The 15,566-nt window shown below is 35.7% G+C and overlaps 1 protein-coding gene across 1 annotated transcript in view; it reads left to right on the top strand.

Moving 5' to 3' along the window:
• The window catches only part of LOC150108540 (V-type proton ATPase 21 kDa proteolipid subunit c''-like), a 167,154-nt gene that overhangs the window by 150,488 nt on the left and 1,100 nt on the right, over positions 1-15,566 (top strand). The window contains exon 6 of the mRNA XM_090415972.1: positions 4,951-5,141. Coding sequence (XP_090272098.1) covers positions 4,951-5,141 — 191 coding nt within the window. The remainder of the gene's footprint in view (positions 1-4,950; positions 5,142-15,566) is intronic.

The raw sequence follows: 15,566 nt of genomic DNA, 5'->3' as shown, positions 1-15,566 counted from the left end.
GTTGTAAGACATGGGAACTTAATACAGAATATAACACAAGGCCATGTATAATTCTGTACTTGAGTTGTATATCAGCAGTTAGAATTGAAGGATGTACATGAAGAATGGATTGATAAATAACACTGTCCCCTTATTCTTCATCTGTATAGAGCAGAAGGAAAGTGGCATTAAACCTGATGTTATATTCTTAAGTTGCAAGTCTTCAGTATTTTAACTAAATTGAAAAACAGCTGTAATACTTTTACCCATGCATGGCACTAATCTGTATAGGTCTTGTGACCTTTCATATGTGTGGGTCAGATATAAATAAATAAATTTTGGTATGAAACTGCAGTAATAAAGACCAAAAATAAAAGTGGAACATGAACCTATATACATTGTCTGATCAAAAGTATGTGGACACCTACTTGAAACTGTCATCAGACTTTCCAGTTGTGGACATTAGTATGGGGTGGGTCTACTCTTTGTTTCTATGACAGCTCTAACTCTGCCATGGAGACTTTCTACCACGTGTCGGAACGTCTCTGGAGGAATGGCAGCCTATTCTTCCTGAAGAGCTGAAGCCAGAGCAGTTCATGATGTAGGTCATTGGGGTCTGGAGCAAAGTCAGCATTCTAATTCATCCCAAAGATGTTCTTTGGGATTCAGGTCAGGGCTCTGGGCTGGCCAGTCCATTTTTGGAATGTTATTGTCCACAAACCATTCCCTCACAGACCTTGATTTATGGCAGGTAGCATTGTCATGCTGATACAGACAGTAGTCTTCACCAAATTGATCTTCTACTGTACTGTAGATAGTATGCAACAGGTCAAAATGTCCTTGTACCCTTCTGCATTTAGATTTCTGTGTTGTGTTACGAGAGGGCTAAGTCCATTCCATGAAAAATACCCCCATACTGTAACGCCGCGTCCTCCAAATTTCACTGTTTGGAACTACACGCGCTTGCAGTGTATATCCAGGCATTCGCCACACCAGACCCCCCCATCAGACTGCCACATAGTATGATTCATTACTCCAAATCACACATTTCCAGTTGTCCACTGTCCAGTAGCATCGCTCTTTACACTGCTGCAGGTGGTGCTGAGCGTTCACAGGAGAAATGTTTAGTTTATGGGAAGCTGATTGGCCATGGAACCCCATTTCTCTTAACTCTTGACGCACAGTCATGGTGCTGGCTGGACAGTTAGTAGCACTGTGGAATTCTTGGGTGATTGTTTCACTCAATGTCTGGCAATTTCCACAAATCATTGTTATGTCATCTACTACTCTTCTGTTATTTCTCTATCCTAAATCCCTATCGTATCTACTGAAATCTCTGAAATCTCTAATCTATCTCTCTGGGGCCACTTCTCCTTTCGGTACTCTGATAAAATTTGTTTGATATAGCTGTGCCAGCCAGAGTCCTAGTACAGAAGAATTCTTGTACAAAGAAACCTTCCCAGAGTTCAAGTATTACCTAATCTTGTTAAAGTATTAAGTGCCTATAGAAACTTCGACATTGCAGTCATGGCCTATAACTTTCTTTAATCTCTTATTCACAGGTTTGAACTTTAGCGAGTGGTAAAATCAGTCTCATGCTCAGACAAACTCAGACGTACATAGAAAAAACATGTTTATTAATTATCAAATTACATAGAATAAACTTCCACACATCAAAGGTATGTCATATCAAAATTCTAATTCACTAGCTAAGCAATAGGGAACATTCTAATTATCAAATACTCTATTTACATCTCTAGGTTAAATAAGTACACATTCATCATAAAACACTAGTTCAAAATTCTAAGTAAAACTTGCTAACAAAGATCAATTCACATTCAACTAAGTGTTGCATACTCTCAGACTACTAGTCCAATATGATTAACACGTTACTGAGCACAAAAGTCACTTAAAAGTTCTCTTTCTTCTCAATTAGAAATCTGTTCTTCTCTCTTTGCCCCACTACTAATTGTTACAAGAATAAGGAATTTACTGTACATTACCAGTGTCCTGAGAGGATATCGCGTCCTTTGTAGTCAGATGTCTTTCTGCTTTATCGAGTTATGTCTGCGTGGAGGTTATGCTGATCGATGCAAATCGCCATTCCTTGCACTTTGCCGCACAAACGCTCATCTACTGGATTGATATCGTCATCTCGGCCGTCCTTTAGGGGAACTTTTCCGCTGTCTTGCATCAGTAAACTTTTACCAATGGCCCTAGTTGGTGTCTGCCGTCAGCTCATGTATAGCATGCCCGACTCCTTCAGATAGCAACCGGGAAGGAGATTACTTCCGGCACTGTCAATTGGTGAGTACTCTGCTTGACCACAAGAGAAAACAGGAACAGAAAAAACGGGCGGCTCAAACCTGAGTGAACTCGCTTTTTATTCTTCTTTGTAGCGCCCTCTTTTCGTATTGGAGGATCTCTCATTGTGCTCTCCTATTCGCCCCTACGCGATTGCATCACACTTCTGCTTCTTGAAAAGCACTCATTTCGCCAAACGGAAGTTCAGCTCGCCTTCCATAAACGCTTCCGTTGCAGGCGTTACGTCATCGTAGGCAGCTAGCTAGTAACTTTGAACTTTTGTTTGCACTTAGATTTACATTCTTACACAGAGTATAATTTTGACATCAATAAGTTTAACAATATAATTCTACTTAGACATACAATTTTCTCCTCAACTTTACTTCTTTCTAAGGTAATTGTAACAGGTTTTCTTTTATATTTTGCTTTCTTAACTAATAGTACAAGTATTTCTAGCTCAGAATTGTGTTTCTTCTTGTTAAATCTTGAATGAATGACTCTTTTGTTAAAAGAGTCCCCATTCAAAATCCAACACCACCTTTTTCAACCCTTGACAGTTCCTGTCTGTCATTAAAGCGCCCTACCTGATGGTTTTGTTGTGGCTGTGCCTTCACGTTTCCACTTTACCAGCTGTCAACTCGGGCAACTTGAGGAGGGTTGAAATGTCTCTGACAGATTTCTTACTGATGTGGCAACCAGTAACTAATCACTAAGCTCTTGACCTACCCATTCTGCTCGTACTTCTTATCACTGAACAACACACATCTGATCAGATAGTGTAACTGTAAGATACGCTATCTAACAATAATTATCTGGACACCCCCTGTTATTTGAAGTGATGGAACATTCCAGGTTTGTTAATAACATAAAAATTGGTGTACAGATAGTAGGAAGCAGTATTTTATCTTAGCAGTTGAGTACAGTTGGAATGGCAACACAACATCAACTCAGTGACTTCGAGAGGTGTCATCGTGGACTGTCACATTGGTGGCATGTCCATACGTGCTGCCATTGCTGCTCAACTAGAGCATCCAAAATCAACAGTTGGCAATGTGATCAACAAATGGAGACATTCTGGCATCACTAGTGCAGGAAAACATCAAGGGCAGCTGCTGAAAATGACTAACAGGGACAGAAGGATGTTAAAACAGGTGGCATGCAAAAACCGGCTACAATTGGCACAGACCATTCATGATGAGTTCCAGAGTACCAGTAACACCATGGTGAGCACTAAAACCTGTACGAAAAGCACTCCATTTACTGGGTTTCCATGGAAGAGCAGTGGCACACGAGCCAAACATTACACCAACGAATAAGGCAGCTCGTCTGGCCTGATACAAAGAGCATGTGAACTGGACATTTGACCAGTGGAAAACAGTACTCTGGAGTGATGAATCAAGGTTCACCTGTTTCCAGTCTGATGGTAGGGAGTGGGTGTGGAGGCAGCCTGGTGAATGCTTGTTAGCACAATGTGTTGTTATCCATGGTAAAGTTTGGTGGTGGAGTAATGGTGTGTGGGGTGCATTCAGCTGGTTTGATGTGGGACCTCTGGTCATTGTCCATTGGTTCCATGAAGGCAGTTGAATACCTTGATATTCTGGATGATCATGTGCTGCCTACACTGTGGAGTTTGGAATGGACCCATGTTACTATCAAGACAAACAATGCCCCATGCCACAAGGCTGCAGCTGTTATGGAATGGTATGAAGAGATGAGTGTTAAACGACTGCCCTGGCCTATGCAGAGTCCTGACCCCAACCCCATTGAACACCTGTGGGACGAATTGAAGCGGCAATTGAGGTCCAGAGCAGCACATTCTCGATGCTGCTTTGATGGAGGAATGGAGACAAATTCCACCTGACATCTGTCGCACATTGGTGGAAAGCCACCCTCAAAAGGTGCAGGTGGTGATCAAAGCCAAAGGTGCACATACCCGATATTAGGGTTTGCCTGCTGGTATCATTTGTAAATTGCTAAATTGTCCGGACAATTATTGGTAGATAGTGTATATTTAGGTGCAATTTTTAGTTAAAATGGCAAATTCAATATGAAAATGATAATGAGCAGTGCTAATATGGTTGAGAGCCATTCAAATAAATCTAAAATAAGAGAGAAATCAGCTCAAACACTAAACTAACAATATACAAAACAATATTCATTCTAGATTTAACCAGTGGATCTGAAAGTTGGGTTAGAAATAAGATAATCAATGATTGACAGTAGATGTCAGTGGTCTAAGAAAAATTAGAGATGAATGAATGGCATCAGTGGCAGCATTATATTAAAAATGAAGATATTAGAAAGGAACTTTGCATTATTAGCATTGAAGAATCTATGAAGAAAAATCTAAGGTGGTATGGTCACTTAAACAGTGATCATATAATATATATAGTTTTTATTTTATTTCTTTTAATATGCAGGTTATATCCATATATTTGGTAGTGAAGAAAGGAGAGGGAAAGCTTGTTCTAAATGATTCAGCAAAAGCACATATTGATTAATGTGGAAAAGAACTTTACTTTTTAAAGAAATAGAGAAAGGAACAGTAATTTTATTATTATTTTTAGACATTTAATAAATTAAACTAAAAATGTAATACTTGATTTAATGTCTTCCATAAGTGTAATTATAAAATGTTTTGTTTGAAAAAGTGATTTCTTATTTCAGGCTACATAATGTTTGGTGCTGGACTTACAGTAGGACTTGGCAATTTATTTTGTGGACTTGCAGTTGGAATTGTAGGATCAGGGGCAGCACTTGCAGATGCAGCTAATCCTACTCTTTTTGTCAAGATACTTATTGTGGAGATCTTTGCTAGTGCCATCGGACTGTTTGGTTTGATAGTGGCTATCATTATGGTATGTATCATTATATTAAACTAACACGTGTTCTCTTTCACTTGTGTATGGTATTCCCTTAACTCCTGAGTATATATAAATTGTTTTTAAAAATGATTTACCTCAATCAGAGTTTCTTAGTTAATTTTTTAATGATTTTTTTAACTTTTAACAATCAGATTACCCGTGAATTCAAATTGAATTAGATTTTGTCATTTTTTTCTTTGGATGTATGGTTATCTTCCTTAATTTCACGTTAATCCTCATGGTGCTGTGGAACTTTGACCAGAGTATTTTTTTGATAGTTTGTAATAGTAAATGAGTGAATTTATTATGACAATGTTTGCTTGTAGTGAGAGCTGACTGCATTTTTAGAGTATATTATTTCCATATTAAGAATACAGTAAATCACTTTACTGTAGTCTTAATATGGAAACATTTAGTAATATACAGATTAATCATTTTATCTAAAATATCCTTCTATTATGTATTAGGCTCAAGCATGTCATGGCCAAGTAATTTGGCTTTCTAGAAACCAAATGAATGCTATTATAGGCAATTAATCCTATCTATATAGTCTGCTATAGGTCTGTCATTTGCATGTATTGTGAGTCTGGTTTTGCAGGATAAAAAACTTGACTTTCGAGAAGAAAAGCCCTGTCACTTCTATATGAGATCAGCTAACTTTCCTCTGGCGAAAAGTCTTATAAAGGTTCTTTGCATCCATCCTAGGCAGAATTTGAAACTTGGTCTTTCCAATCAAAGGGCACTATTACTGGCTGATCTACAGAAGCTCTAGTACTTTAGAATTATCTATTCATATGGTTCAACAGCCTTATGGAATTAGAATTATTTTTGAAAGAAGTGTTCCTATGGCATACAAGTTTCCTTTAAAATACTTTTTTTTTCCCCTGTGGTTTAGAGATAATATCACAATAGAATTATTTTGGACTTCTAAATGTTTTGCAAATTTCAGTTTGTAAATAAATAATCCTGAAATTTATACATAACTTGCATACAAGAGGACAAGGTAAAAATTCAGAATACCGGGTACTCCATTTGTGGTGTGGGAATATTTCAGTAGCAGTTTTGCCGATTTTCACACAAAATTTGATGTTACCATGCTGCTCCAAATTTCGAGCATACACATTTTTATGCCAAAGTTTACACGCAGTTCGCTATTGTTTTTTGCAATAACCAACTAGCAAATGGCTCTATCGGCTTGAAGTTTACATGCATTAGTTAAAAAAATGTACAAAGACGATTACTCACGTGACTCCAACCAAATTGCCACACGGTGACACTATGTGGCCATTCTGGGAATTAAATTGTCACACCTCGTATCTTAATTTTTACAGAAATATGGATTAGAGACATAAACTGACCTATACCACTTTAAAAAAAAATATGAAGTATAGTTTGACAGATCTGGAGGATTAATGGTCTTCCTATAAAGATCTTTAACAGCTAAGCATTACTGGTTGAATAATGAAAACAACTAAAAATGTTGTAGTTATTTAATTACAGTTACCAAATAGTGGCTATTTATAGTCTGACTCTTACTTGTCTTACAACTTCACAAGAACTGGACAGCATTTTGCATTACATCGGTTGCAAACAGAGCTTTAAAAATTTTGTGCTAGCTTACCAGACCCTGATGAATATCTCACTAGTTAGGTTTCAGCTTTGAGTTACACAAAAATTTAATATCATAGTTATTTGTTCAGTTCTGGACCTGGTCAATTTATATGCTTTTGTTAATCCCATGGCTAATTTTTATCCTGCCAATGTTGAAGCAGTTTAACTTTTAGGCAGAAGATGAATTTCATTGCTTGTGGGCTCATGCTGTCCAGCTTATTGCAGAGCTGAAATGGCCTCAAACAAACTTGTTTGGACTGTAGAGCAGGGTTTCCAAATTAGGTAAAAAATTTTAAAAAACTTAGCCCACCCATTTCTACAAATGGACTGTAGTTGTAACACAAAACTACTTATATTTGTGCATTTCAGGCTATGAGATATGAAGGGGTGGAGGAACTAAAACACTTTAGCAGTGATATATAAACTCCTATTATTTATTGTTGATCATGATATGTTCATGTTTTCAGTTCTAACATGTAGTCTATCTTGAATCACTTTTATAAAAAAAAAAAAAAGTCAGTTTTCTTCTGTGCGATTATGAACATATGTTGAGAATAAAAATGCTCAAAATCTTCATGAATTGTGAACACTCAGTAAAATAATGTTAGTACTATACACAAACTGCATTATGGGATACTAAGGTAATTGATCTGAAGTCAAACTTCTATACAAGTAGCAAAGTCGTGAAGATACTTCATGTGCAAACTTTGTTTGCTTATGCTTGGGAATAAGATAACAAGAAAATAGTTTCTTGTGAGTTATAATTTAATCTTTCTAGATCTACAGAAAAGTTCTAATACTGTATCCCATGATGTTATAATTAACTGGAGGCTACAGACAGGGCTTGAAAAATGTACTTATCCATGATGAGTGAAAAATTTTAGCTGATTGAAAAAAAATCAAATAAAAGTTTTCAGTTGAATTGCCACAATTTCTTCTCCTTTTGGTCTGATTACTCCATTCTTCTGATCCAAACACTTGCTCTGGTTGAATAAGAGTAGTTCTAACTGCTATTCTAACCACCCTGGTATGAAGTCTCAACCCCCCCCCCCCCTTTGTAATACATCACAAGAAGTCCTCCCTCCATATGACCAGTTAACTCACTTTCAGCTGAAAAAGCCATTATAAAGCTACCTTGTTTCCTAGACAGAATTCAAACCCAGGTCTTTCCAAAGGGTTTAAAAATTGTGATAATTTAGCCATCAAATTATTCTATTCTTCTCACTTTTCTCTAGAAAATCATGGAACAGATCAGCTGCCACCGTTAATAATCTGGAGGTTTGCCAGCTGATTAGAGACCAACAACATGGATTCTGCCACTCTTGTTTCATAGGAGATCTGCTGTGCAAAGGTCTAGAGATTTGTAGGATCTTTCTTGACATTTTGAAGTCTGGCAAGAGGCCTGCTTGCCAGACTGCTATTTTTTCATGGTCTGCCTATTATCTTATTCCCAAGATACTTCATGTGCAAACAAAATTTGCACATGAAGTATCTTCACGATTTTGCTACTTGTATAGAAGTTTGACTTCAGATCAATTACCTTAGTATCCCATAATGCAGTTTGTGTATAGTACTAACATTATTTTACTGAGTGTTCACAACTCTTTGCAACTGCTTCACTAGTTTAGTTGTTCAATACTACACTGAAGAATAGCTTCTTCTCCTCCGATTTCTCCACCCATATGAGACCACCCAGGACTCAGTAATTTCACTGAGCTCTTCCTCCATATGTTAGGTCATTGCATATAGCAAAGACTTCCACTTCTCATCTAACTTGGTTGGTGGTGTTTGTAAAGGGGAGGCAGTTGAAATTATGGACGTTTAAGGTTGTCTAGGAAAGTGATCTCATTATTTGGATAGCTGGATTGCAGATGGCCAAGTTTCATGAAGACTGGATTGGTAATTGCAGCAAATGCATGCTATTAAATGGGGCAAGGAAACCTTGAGCTAGAGGACATCAAAAGCAGGGGATGCTAAATTAGCTATCTCTGGAAAGCAGTGTCAGATCTACAAATTCCTAGGTGCCACCCTTGCAATAAAAAGAAAGTGAAGTGCGTAATTTGGGCATTGAAGGTGGACAGTAGTGGATGTAGCTGCAATCTAGGTTTCTGTGAAGAGTAAGATGTCTTATCTGAATGACTACTAGTGAATCTCATTAATGTTGGTGTTTATGCCACATGTGTTAGTAAAGTGGATGTGAAAGTGAATTTTTGTTGTGAAGTCACGGCATGATATGTATGTTGTGAGTGGTTGTGTAAGAGGGAGATTCATTTTTGTTGCAGTGTCACTGTCATTCAGCTGGGCATATTCAGGATGATATTGCTATTCTGCATACCCACAGAATAGCAATATCATTGATATTATATTTTTTGCATTTCTTCCTGTTAAAGATTCCCTAATTGTTTCCTGGCTTTGTGCGATTCCTAAAATTAAACACCTTACTAATGTTTCATGAAGAGTGTCCTCTTCGTGAAGGCTTTTCTACGTGTAAACATTACATCAGATTTGCATTGATAGCCTGGGTGTGCAGTCACAAATACGGACACTTTGAGCCCTTTGAACAGATGTACAGATTCTGCAGTGGCTCAAATTCTTAGTGTCCCAGTGGTTTTAAACGACCTATATGGTGAGGCATGGAGTGCACTGAGATAACAGCACCCAGAAATCAGTGGCTGCAATTGATTGTGTCAACCAATCCAGTTGAACATTGTCATGAGTTGCTGCTTTTGTTTTCCGAATTTCATCTGTTTTGCATGCGTGAAGTGTGAATTAATGTGTCTAGGGCACTGATATAGACAAAATTTTTAATATATAGTTTTCTATATATAATTTATAACTTTTTTTTTGCCCATATTTACAATGGGAAACAGTGTTGACGATCTACTGAATGCACTGTTTTCTGGCAGAGCTTTTGTGGATTGTATGATTATAGTCTAAAGAAGTTGAAACTTGTGTATAACTAAGTAAAATGAGTTATTTCAGCCTTCGGTTCAATCCGGAAAAATAATTTCCCAAGTCATTACTTTTTTCCGATTTCTGTGCATATTATATGGCTGTATTTAAAAAACTGGCAACCAAGAATATAGAGAAAACCAGGAAGACCACCTACAAGATGGGAAGATCCACTAGTGAAATCTATGAGTATAACATGGAAGAGAGAGGCTCAAGATCGAGATCATTGAGGCATCTTTGTGATCTGCACTCATGGAGAAATCCTGAGTGAAACACTGGTCCATCAAGGTAATCAAAATTCAAGCTATCCATGTGTCGCTCTAGTATTTGCCAATGATAAACTAATCTCACCATAAAGCGTAAACCTTTTGCGGTTATCATGTAATGGTGCACATGAAGCATAGTTATTATTCATTTAACTTTTATGCTTTCCATGTTTAAAATTGTACCAATAGATAAATTAAAGTATCCAAAGTTATCCTACAATTAATTGCATTGGACCGATTAAGATGAGGGCTGATGCGCTATGCACTCTTAAAACTTTCATACATCGATAAAAATGCAATCATATAGTCAAATCGATTGTGAATTTTGTAGCACGGGTTGCATAAGCCACACAACAGCACACCCAACCTAAATGGCATGCAACACCACTGCTGCCATTGCAGGATTTGTCATAAGTTCATTCATAATGAACTTATGACATGTGATACAGAGTGGCTTGCATTCTACAAAGGTCTTATCTAATGTCTTGTGTTGTAATGGTTCATGGCTATTTCATATAAATAACTGATATAAGAAATAAATAAATAATCACTCAAACATTATTTCTTCATGAATTTTCCAGGAACACACCTAGCAAACCTGGAATATGTGCCTCTGGTTCCAGCTAAGATTTATGCAAACATACTTGAAAAAAAAAGACTAAGAAAACTCTTGGAAGAGAAACTTGGAGAGGAACAAGCTGCATTCAGGCCAAATTGAAGTTGTTAGGATCAGATCTTTGCTTTTAAGATAAATAGTTGAGAAATTGTGGAATTATAACAAAGATCTGTATTTGAGTTTTGTAGATCTTGAAAAGTTATATCATAAGGTGCCTAGAGAGAAGCAGTTCAAAACACTACAGGTGTATGGTGTAAATGAGACATATATCAAGCAGTATTTGGGTTGCAATTCAGCAGTTAGAATTGAAGGGGATACAGGAAGATGGTTTGCTGTAAAATCGGGTGTGATATAAGTGTGCATATTATCTTCATTGTTATTCATCTATAGATCACGTTATGAAGAAAGTGTCATTAAGCTTTATCAGAATTGGAGATATTCATTTCAGCCCTTGTTGCAGGATTTGGTATGAAAATCAGCAGAAAAATATGAAAGCATTTTACCGATTACATCCTGAATGTGTACAACCTATAGAACCAATTAAAACATTTCAAGTATTTAGGTACAATTTTTAGCAAAGATGGCAAATTAATTATGGAAATAAACAACAGAATTAGCAAAACTCTTTTAGTACAGCTGCCATACCATTATGCAGCTTCTCTTTGTGCAAGTTGGGGAACACTCCCGATTCCCTCGCACTGTCTACCAAAACCACTTTCAAACACATAAATAGAATACTCTGATTTTCTCATGACCTATGCAGAATTCGCAACGATTTTGTAGTAGGGTGTGTTTCTGCTGCCTTCTCAGACAACAAAATATTTAATTAGCATTCTGCTGGAATGTATCAATTACACTGTCAAGATGCATACCATAGAACTTGCATTATGTTTAAAATTGCAGCTACCAAAGGTGCATTTATACCAACTCATTAAGTTCTCTATAGACTTTGAGAAATCTGGTATACTCCTCACATCCAGTGCATTTTCAGATCATACAAAACTTCTAGATTTTACATCAAATCTAGAAGTTTTGCATGGATATTTGCCTATGTTAGATCCAAAGCCACATTGGGATCAAGGGAATAATAAGAAAATTCAATATCCTAGTGATAAACATGAATAGAGAGCACAAGCTATACCAGATTAAGTCTCAAGTTAAATCATGACAGTCTGATCTTTGCAGAGAGGCTGTTCTTACTTGACTCTGCATGGTTATACTCATCTTGCGCTCTTTCCTTTTGAGGGATAACGATGTGCCTATATGTAAATATTGATAATCTGTTTTAACAGTTCAACATATTTTAATAGACTGCTCTCAATATTTTAATGAGTGCAGTCATTATCTTACTATTTTTGTCCATCTGCTTGGGCCCCATACATTCAGTAGATCTTATCAGACTTATAAATATTTTAAAATTTCTACAGTGTACTAATTATTGTATATATAAATGTTTTAAACCTGTTTTATAGAAATTTTTACATTCTTTAGAATTTTATGTAAAATTTTGTCAGTAATTAAAGCTAAACTCTGTGGTATTTTGTCTTGGTATTTATTATCATTCCATATTCTTTTGCTATTTTGTTTAAAATATATATTACTGTCTGAGTTATTTTTACTTCGGGAGATAATGATAATGATCATGTTATATGTAAATTTTACAGATTCTATTTTAGCTCTGGTATTTTTCTCCAATCACCCTTCTTTCTTAGAGCAGTCCTATCTCCTGAAAAGATATTAGTTTTACTGATACTGCTTGCATGTCTTATGCAGACTAATTTCAGTACTTAATGAGAGACGGAAGATTTCAACTTTGATTAATATATTGAAAGGTGTCTGCTGTAGTACTGTGTGCTTTTCTCAAAGTCTGAAACAAAAGGACAGTTTTTTTTTTTTTAATTTTTTTTTTATGATTTTAATCTATAGCAGGGGTAGCGCGTGTAGGCACTGCGGAACCCCCAGTTTTTCTCGCTATATAAATATATTTATTAATTTATTTATATTTGCTTGTAATATTTAATTTTATTATCAACAATCCTATACAATTGTCATATTTTGTCTAAAAAATAATAAAAATCCATCTTGTAGCACTTAGGAGGGCGATGGACCCTAGCAGCACTGTGTTTACCAATGTCATATTGCTACGTACGCAAGCATATAGATGTCATAGTGAGATGCATAATGTCATGCAGTTCCACTGTTGTTTATATGCAGTTTGTGCCAGTAGAGTGTATTTTACTTAAATACCCTCTACTACTACAAAATTAATTAAAAATAAAAATGGATTTTATTTTTAAGTAATTTTGAATTATGCTAAACTGTATAATTTTATCGATAATGAACAATATTTTTTCATGAAACAAAACAAGAAGAATATCTTTTATTTTAAAGTAATTTTGAATTATACCAAACTATAATTTTATCGATAATAAACAATATTTTTTCATGTTTAATTACTTTTTTAAATTTTTACCATAATTTTGATATTTTATCCAAACACATATACACTGTACTTACAGTGTGTATGTATATTTTGGAAGTTGCAGTACCCCCATGATTTCAAGCCACAAGCTGCCACTGATCTATATAGACTTTGAGAAATCTGGTATACTCCTCACATCCAGTGCTTTTTCAGATCATGCAAAACTTTAGATTTTACATCAAATCTAGAAGTTTTGCATGGATATTTGCCTATGTTAGATCCAAAGCCACATTGGGATCAAGGGGATGATAAGAAAAATTAATATCCTTGTGGTAAACATGAATAGAGAGCACAAGCTATACCAGATTAAGTCTCAAGTTAAATCATGACAGTCTGATCTTTGCAGGGTTTGCAGAGAGGCTGTTCTTGCTTGGCTCTGCATGGTTATACTCATCTTGCACTCTTTCCTTTTGAGGGATAATGATGTGCCTATATGTAAATATTGATAATCTGTTTTAACAGTTCACTATATTTTAATGAGTGCAGTCATTATCTTACTATTTTTGTCCATCTGCCTGGGTCTCATACATTCAGTAGATCTTATTAGACTTAAATATTTTTAAATTTCTACAGTGTACTAATTGTTATATATATAGATGTTTTAAACCAGTTTTATACAAATTTTTACACTCGAGAATTTTGTATAAACTTTTGTCAATAATTAAAGCTTAAGTGTGTGGTATTTATTATCATTCCATATTCTTTTGCTATTTTGTTTAAAGTATATATTATTGTCTGAGTTATTTTTACTTCGGGAGACAATGATAATAGTCATGTTATATGTAAATTTTATAGATTCTGTTTTAGCTCTGACATTTTCCTCCAATCAGCCTTCTTTCTTAGAGCAGTCCTATCTCCTGAAAAGATATTAGTTTTACTGATACTGCCTGCATGTCTTATGCGGACTAATTTCAGTACTTAATGTGAGACAGAAGATTTCAACTTTGATTAATATATTGAAAAGTGTCTGCTGTGCTTTTCTCAAAGTCTGAAACAAAAGGACAGTTTTTTTTATGATTTTTTATTTCATTTTATTTTTTATAGCTGTTTTCCAAGTATCCTCATTAATGTTACTGATTCCATTGAGGGTAACAGCTGGTAAATCCCATGTATTTTTCTTCTATTTTTTTTTTTTCTTTGTGAGTTGAATCACAGTTTCCTCTATGATTTAATAGTTGGAATTCCAACTCTTTCAGTGGTGCCCTTGTATGGAAGAAGTTTCAGTAAGCATGACATTGCTAATTTGCAATGAGGATTGAAGTTTTGGATTTACACTGAAGCAGCTAAGGCTGTTAGGTCAGTATATTATGTCTGTAAATCCCATGTATTTTTCTTCTTTTTTTTTTCTTTGTGAGTTGATAGTTTCCTCTATGATTTAATAGTTGGTATTCCATCTCTTTTAGTGGTGCCTTTGTATGGAAGAAGTTTCAGTCAACATGACATTGCTAATTTACAATGAGGATTGAAGTTTTAGATTTACACTGAAGCAGCTAAGGCTGTTAGGTCAGTATATTATGTCTGTAAATCCCATGTATTTTTCTTCTATTTTTTTCTTTGTGAGTTGATACAGTTTCCTCTATGATTTAATAGTTGGGATTCCATCTCTTTTAGTGGTGCCTTTGTATGGAAGAAGTTTCAGTCAGCATTACATTGCTAATTTACAATAAGGATTGAAGTTATGTTGCTGGTGGGTTACATTTTTACAGGAATATATATACTCCTTTCTTTTACTGTCATTTTCAAGCAATTCCATTTTTATTTTTGATTGTATTTATTTCTTTGTTCTTTTGACTGATTCATTATTTTGTGCAGTATCTTTATTTTTTTTATCTAGGTTCTCTAAGCTTCATGCACTTGTCTTTCTGCATCTTGCTGGCCTGGTTGGCCGAGTGGCTAGCATATTCGCTCTCCAGCCAAAAGGCTGCAGGTTTGAATCCTGCTGTGGGCATGGATGTTTGTGATTGTCTGTGAAAATAGTGGTGGTGGGTGGTAGATGCCATTGGTGTAGTTGCGGAATTGTAGAGTAGGGGTACCTACTCTACAATTCCGTCTCCACCACTCACTCATTCCACCAACTACAATGAATGAAGTTGGTGGAATGAGTGAGTGGTGGAGACGGAATTGTAGAGTAGGTACCCCTCCCTCGATGGGTCTTTGGACTTCCTGGAAGTGTCACATAATAATAATAATAATCTTTCTTTTGCTATTTCTTCCCATCTCTCATCATTTACCTGTAAATGTTTTTTCATTCTTTTAAGTTTATTTTTTTATATCACCCATAGGATTTTTAGTAGTTGTATAGTTGCTAATTATTTCTTTTAGGAATCTTCACTGGCCTTTTGTTTTCCCATCTCTTGTGGCTTAATCTTAGAGCTGGCTCCTTATATATATATCATTTAGAATTTCAATATTTGATTTTTGTTTCCTTTCATTTTGATTTAATTAAAGTTTTAGCCTGTTTTTCAGTTAGCACTTGGGAAAAGGTCAAGATT

This window comes from Typopeltis vanoorti, chromosome 3 (genome assembly GCF_054136105.1).
Source record: "Typopeltis vanoorti isolate ZY-2024b chromosome 3, IOZ_Tvanoo_1.0, whole genome shotgun sequence".
NCBI lineage: Eukaryota > Metazoa > Arthropoda > Arachnida > Uropygi > Thelyphonidae > Typopeltis > Typopeltis vanoorti.
The sequence above is the reverse complement of the archived record's forward strand: the minus strand, read 5'-3'. Positions and strand labels throughout refer to the sequence as shown.